Below are 7,367 nucleotides of genomic sequence, written 5' to 3'. Positions count from 1 at the left end.
CATTATGCCTCTTATTAATTGAATGGTAAAAATTGGTTTTTCAGTAAGGCTTATAATGAGGTAATTTAAAGAAAAGGGATATTAAGCTCAAAAGGGTGAACTAAGACATTCAATCATAAAGGAAGGCATTTAGGCTGACTAGGTATAATCAAACATGGCCTCCATCATATATGTGAAAACTGTAAATTGCATATTCAACCAAGAAACAAGACAAGTTCTAGAGAATGCAGCAAAATATGATCAATCACACATAAAAAGAAGGATGCAGCTCAAGTCTCACTAGGGATTTGTAAGTGACATGCTAATCAATGAACTCACAATTCACTTTTCAGAATTATATGCACCTAGTGGCAAGACTGCCTCGTTTTGAAAATACAAGTGTGATTTCATTTTGAGAATGGGAAAAACAACTTAAAAAGAACAATTTCAAACCGAATTTACAGAATTATCAATTAGCTTCATTTGATTCACAACCAGCAATTTAATATCTTATTCTAATATTTTGGTGTTTTCTAGAAATAATTTCAGTGTAATGTGAAGCTAACACATGAACAAGAGGTAGAGAATAAAACCTCCCTTTCATGGCAGCTTGTGCAAGTGTCACCATCCAATGTGTGTGAGTGTTGTGTGTGTGACATTCTCTGCACAAAACACCAAAATTCCATCCATTAGTAAGTGAAAGGTAATTAATAAGAAAGCTAACATAAATGCAGAACAGATATGCGAAAATTAACCCAAATTGTACCAAATTGTAATTACAACCCAAAAAGTTTGAAACTTAACTATATCAATTTACAAAACTCCTAATGACAGAAAAATAAATTCCTAAACTAGTCTTCTGCTGCATCTTCCTCCTCTGAGGTGGTGGAGAAGGTGAAGGTGCAGGGGATCTTGTCTGACATGGGTCAAAAATTTCAATTGGTGAAGAGCTTGAGACACCATCAGTTCTGGCCCTCTTTGCTGCTGGATTTCTCCTAGCTGCTCCAGCTTGAAGATTTCTGCTAGATCTTCTTCTTGGAGTGGTGGAAGCTCCAACTTGCTTCTTCTTAGAAGGTCCAACTAGTGTATTCAGTGAAGTTCTAACCATTTTTTCAGTTTCTGCAAATGAAGGAGCAATTGGACAATTTAATATTGTAATATCAGCTGTGATAGTATAGATTTCTGTACTGAAGAAAATTCAATCAAACAGAATTCAATTCTTCTATATAACATGCAGTCTATTGTCAAGATAAATCAACATATAACTACCTACACATAACTGCACAAACTTAACATTCACAATCAATTCATGTTAAATCCTCATATATAAGTTCAGAGTAGGTACTCTCAAAACATATCAGGTTAACGCAGAGGAATCATCCAAGTATCATCCAATTTTTCAAAAATATTGCTGAACTTAGATAAAATTGCAAAACATGATTATACAGATTTCTAATTTTGTAGATACACATTCTAAACATTGAACCTCAAATCAAGTACCAAATTCACTTCAGCAGAGATATGCAGCATAATCAAATTGCAGAAGTTTCAGATTATGCAGAATTTTAAACCTTCAAATACACATTCACCACATCAAATCTCTAATCAACTATCAGATTCACTTCAGAAAATCAGATGCAGCAGAACTTGTAGGGAATTAAAAAAATGAATATGTAGAATTACAAATTTCAGAAACTGCAGAATATGAAATACAAACTCCTAAAACAATACAAAAAAACTTAAAATGAGTTAGAAATGTGAGTTGCCTCTCACAAAGCGCTTCTTTAACGTCACTAGCTTGACGCTTATTGATCTTTGGTTCTAAGAGATTATTTTGATGATAACGGCTCTTGCTCTATCTTTAACCGTTTCCCCTTTTTCTCACCAACTTGTAGCTCTTCATTTAATTTAGAACTTAAGAGAAATAAAAGTGGAGGGACTTCCAGCAGTTTGGTATAGTCATTAAGTTTTTTTCCCACCTTTTCATTATCTTCATAAGTCATTACAGCAAAGACTTCTCTTATAACAGAATCATTCTTCTGTTTTTCCTGCTTGAAATTCTGCACTCCTTGAAGAAATTGAAGCTTTTTGTGTTTAGCTTCATCCATTGGCTTATCTACATCTTCAAACAACCGTTTTTTAGTTTTTTCCAGTTGTGTCTTGTTGCTGTCCTTTGGTTCTTCTTTCTTTAAAATTTTTAACTGCTCTTCCCTGAAATCCTCTTGTTGCTTATCTTGAATCTTGTTTCCTTCAGATTCATCTAATGCTTTCTCTTTTTCAGCAGCCTTTGAACTTGAAATTTCTACCTCACTCCTTGTGAAATCAGCTTGGTATTGCTCTATTGGATTCATAATGGTGTTGCTAGGAAATTCCTCATAATTCCTATTCATCAATTGTTCTGAAATTTGTCCTATTTGCATCTCCATCTTCTTCACAGATGCCTCTTGATTCTTGAAACTTGATTGAGTAAATTCTATGAATTGAAGCAAAGTTTCTTCAAGTTCATTTATTCTATTTGGAAGATTCTTTGAAGGCTGTTGTCCTCTTTGAGGTTGAGAATATGACACTTGAAAGTAAGGCTGTGAAGAATGAGGACTTGAGAAAGGTGTTGTTGTTGCTGACATTTGTTGATTCCAATCATAATATGGCTGACTTATGTTATTTTGATATTGATATTCATGAGGAAAGGTATATTCAGATCTTTGAAAATTTCCTCCAAAATTGATTTCTTCTTGAAATTCTGGTGCAACCACATCATATATTTCATTCAAATCATTTTCACTGTAAAAATCACACACCAATGGGTTAGTTTGGGCAACTCTAGCTTGAAAATTATTAATCAAAGCATTAAGAGTATCTGGTTCATAAGCTTCTGTTCTTGCAACTTGGCTTTGATAAAAATTCTGATACATGATGGTTGCCATCAAACAATAGAGCAACTTATTTTTCTGGTTTTTCCTTGCATACAATAAGAAAGAAAACAAAAGTCTAATCAAATTTATAACTAGGAAAATGAAATATGAAATTATGCAGAAAAGTACAAAACATAACATGCAACAAATATAGAAATTTATGCAGAAAAATAAAAAAACAAGATTATGCAGAAAAATGCAAAAGAAAACAGAAAAGCTACAAAACAGAATATGTAGAAAACACAGAAATTTATGCAGAACAAAAATTAAAATTATGCAGAAGAATGAAAAACAAAATTATGCAGAAAATACAGTGTTAATTCTATCAGAATCAGAAATTTATGAATGCAGAAAACATAGAAATTATGCAGAATGAAGTTTACAATTATGCAGAAACATGAAAAACGAGATTATGCAGAGAATGCAAAAACTTTATGCAAAAGACAGCAGAACTTATGCAGAAATCTACACAAGATGCAGAGAAATTATGCTGAAAAACTTGAAAGCAGAACAACAACAAAAATAAATGCTCAATCTAGCTACTTTTCTGCTACTAATGATATTGAAATTCAAAATTCCCCAGCAACGGTGCCAAAAACTTGTTGTTCGCAATCTAACACTAGCAAGTGCACTAGGATTGCAGCAAGTGATGAGTAAATTTAAGATCAGAATATCGTCTCCACAGGGAATTTAGGTTTCAAGTACCACTTCACCGAATTATAACCATTTGAGCCATACAAATTTGAAATGAGATTTGTAACATATAACAGCAGTAAACCAAAGCAATTAAAGCAAAGAACTTGCAGAAAAACAGAGTATGTAATGAAATGAGATAGGAATGAAGAATAGTTAGGAATTTACTTCACAAGAATATCAGTATTAATTCAATTAAGCCTCTGAACATTCAAGAACTTGGTTAATTGACAATCAGTTTCGCATATCAATAGCCAAAGGTTAATTCCTTAACTCATTGACCCTAACAAGCAACTAAACCACCCTAATCCCTTAGGTGAAGTTCAATTCTAAGTTGCATTAAGACTTAGAACCTTAAGATTGCAGAATTAGGTCTCCTTATCCCTAAGAAATTCCCAAATTTTAATTGCAAACTCAGATCGGAGAAGCAAATCCAACTTCCATTGGTAATTGTTCCTCTAAGATGAATCAAATGAATTTCCATTCATAGATTGCAAGAAAAATAGAATTCACAATTCAATTAATCCAAGAACTCAAAATTCAAAAGTAAGAGTCAAATTAATACATCAATTCGAGTTCCATAAACCCCTAACTACAAGAAAACTACTCAGACATGGGAGAAGAGAAAGGGAAAGAAGAAGGAGAAGAAGAAAAACTCCAAGAAGTCATGGCCGGAAGTTCTAATCCGATTCCTCTTTGTGGAAGCTTCAAGACTTGACCCCAATCTTCTCTCTCAATCTCTCTCAACGAGATCTAACAGAAAAATGAAAAAATAAAACTGAACTCCGAAAAATCTACATGTTTCTGTTATTTATAGAATTTCCTAGATTTACGCGTTATCACTTTTATGAGAAATAGTAGCCACGCAGAAGGTTTATGGTTGCGTGTTAACACTTTTATGAGAAAAAGTGTCCACGCGCAACTTTCCTGATATTGAAAGCTCTGGAACTATCACTCTTGCTGATAAAAGTGACTACGCAGAGCTCAAGTGGTTGCGCGTGATCACTCTTATGAATAAAAGTGATTACGCGCAACTCGCCAGGTTGAAGGCTCTCTGGAACGTTCACTTTCGCTGATAATAATGGTTACGCAGAGCTTTTCCTGATATTTGCCTCTCTGGAACGCTCACTTTTATTGATAAAAGTGATAACGCCCAGGCTTTCTTCTTCTTTGAACTATGGAGTGATCACTTTTACTAACAATAGTGATCACGCCCAGTCTGCACTTTCTTGGTCTTGTGTTTTTGGAGTCCAAACTTGCTTCTTTCTTCTTCCTTGTCTTCAAGCCTCCATTTCCATGATCCTTGCTCAATTTATTCCTTCAAAAACAAGATTAAAAACTTAATTTCTAAGCAAAATTTCTACAATTGTTAAAATAACTACATATGTAAACAAACTTCAATTCCTTCTTTTTTTTCTGAGTTTTTCTACTTTCTTGATATATTTTTCTTATTAATTGTGTTAGAATTATGCTAAAATATCAGTAAAAATATGGATTCATCAATATGCTTGAAATCTCCTACATTCACAATATCTTCTACACAATACAATAGTCCATTAGTTACCACCCCTTTGCATGATAGGATTAAAGGCCTCTTCAACCTCAAATCTTGTTCTTTCTATATCATATCAATTTACTTGATGTGAATATGCTTCCTTTTGATTTTTCTGCAATTTTATCATCAATTTAGAACAAAACCTCTTTCCAGCGTTGAGATCATTCATTGCTTCCTCTCCATACTTCACAAAATATTCAACCATCTATCCATAGGTGCATTTCACCAAAGTGGTTATAGGTAGGTTTCTTGCCCCTTTCAAAACCTTGTTAACAGCCTCAGACAAATTTATGGTCATGTGTCCATGACAACATCCTTTATCATCATTACTCAAAGCTCATTTTTCCTTTGATATGTTATCTATCCACCTCTGTAATTCTAGTGATTCATTGGAAAATCTTCTCAACTTATCTTTGAATACAACATTCGAAGGTATATATGCTACAGTGTACATAATGTCATTGGTCATAATTAAAATAAAGATGAGGTAACAAGAAGACAAAAGGCATTAAATCATATTACCTAATTTTGTCAATTGTTTTTCCAATTCAATGTTTTTGAATATATGATTGAAATTGCTTGCATTATGATGAATGCAATAAACATGAAATGCATTAGGAGGTTGCTATTCAATATATGAGTTTGAAATGACACTTTTGACGTGTGCACGGATCATTACCAAAAATTATTCCCACGCTGATAGAGTCTCTCCTTCAACAATAACAAATGCTAGTGGTAGGATACAATTATTCTCATCTTGTGTTGTTACAATCAACAATGTGTGACGATACTTACCATACAAAAATGTTCCATTTACCTGAATAAAAGGTTTGCAAAAGTTGAAAGCTTCCTTACATTGATTAAAACACCAAAACAATCGTTCAAATACTCTAAATCTGTTGTCCACTTGATGCCCAACAACAAATGACTTCGTTTCAATCTTATAAACAGACCCAACAACATGAAATTGCATATACTCTAACTATCTTGGCAATGTAGCATGTGATTCATCCCAATCACCAAAGATTCTTACAATTGCCTTCTATTTTGCCTTCTAGGCCTTTTTGTATGAAATTTTATATCCAAATTAAGTAGTCATCCTTACTTGAATTAGACTTATAGGCAATGATGGTTCAAGATTAACCATACCTACAGAGAACATAACAAATCAACATAGTTTTTTAATTCTAAAAAGGCTTTATGAAATAAGATATTAAACATACTTTCATACATATAATAAAAACTTACCAATGATGCATGAACAAATCAAATCTGAATCTAGTTTGATATGGTCTTGAGATATTATAGGGTTGAGACGTGTATGCTTACTCTCATGCCTCGTTATTTTTCACTTTGCTGAATTTTTAAGCAATCATGCTCTTATTCTCCATGGATAACCATTGTTATTGTTGACACCATCCAAAAAGTGAAAAAAATTCCTTCATAAAATATAGCAGCTCTAATTGTTTGAAGTATATGGCTATAATATGTGTGCTTACCCCATTTGTTGTCTCCCCTACAAAGCATGAATTGTTCCAAATCACGCTTATGATTGCAATTAATCACAGCAACATTGCAATCTTGAGAAGTGGGAGCAGATGACAACGCCACAACATGGTTCATTAATTCTGTGAAAGGACAATTTGGAAGCTCTAATTTTGCTCTTGAAAAAGGACAAAAGAAGAACATTGAACCTTGGCAAAACAAAAGCAACCATCCATCGTAGGATGCGAGGCATGTTGCTCCTTCAAGTTCTAGAATGTTGATACTATAGACTTTATCTCGGTTGCTCAAGAGAGAACACTGAGAACCCTTTCCGTAACTAAGAAACCAAGGATCAAATTCATGAGATTTGTCTTGCAGTGACATGTTTGAAGAAGTAATGTGCCAATCACTGCAAACACGAAGAAAGCTTAAGAACTCAATTAGTTCTAGCTCTCTAGCTATTCGTGACAGCAAGTGATAAGGCAGATTTGACCATTGTGATTTCATTGTTATTTTGCTTTTGATTGAATCAACCTCTACAAATCACGTGTCTTGGCTTCAGAAACCATGTGGAATAGGGTTTCTATATTCAATAGGGCCTTAAGGTAAGTTTCAAAGATTTTTTTTCAATACTTAATTTTTACCTTGTTATTATTTTTTAAGTAAATCCACTCTTGTACAAGGTTCAAGTTAGTATATAACTACTTAATAAACCCTTACAATCCAAGCAACGTTGAAGGTGT

At 33.5% G+C, this 7,367-nt stretch overlaps 1 protein-coding gene across 1 annotated transcript; it reads right to left on the bottom strand.

Moving 5' to 3' along the window:
* Positions 1-6,226: 6,226 nt before the first annotated feature.
* LOC113859602 (F-box/kelch-repeat protein At1g57790-like) lies at positions 6,227-7,131 on the bottom strand. Its single transcript, XM_027492331.1, has 2 exons — positions 6,639-7,131; positions 6,227-6,288 (listed from the first exon to the last, which is right to left on the bottom strand). The coding sequence occupies exons 1-2, from the start codon at positions 7,129-7,131 to the stop codon at positions 6,227-6,229; spliced, it is 555 nt and encodes a 184-aa protein (XP_027348132.1).
* Positions 7,132-7,367: the final 236 nt, after the last annotated feature.

This window comes from Abrus precatorius, unplaced genomic scaffold, assembly GCF_003935025.1.
Source record: "Abrus precatorius isolate BTA unplaced genomic scaffold, Abrus_2018 Scaffold2, whole genome shotgun sequence".
NCBI classification, from domain to species: Eukaryota; Viridiplantae; Streptophyta; class Magnoliopsida; order Fabales; family Fabaceae; genus Abrus; species Abrus precatorius.
Note: the sequence above shows the minus strand (reverse complement) of the source record. Positions and strands in the feature narration are given on the sequence as shown.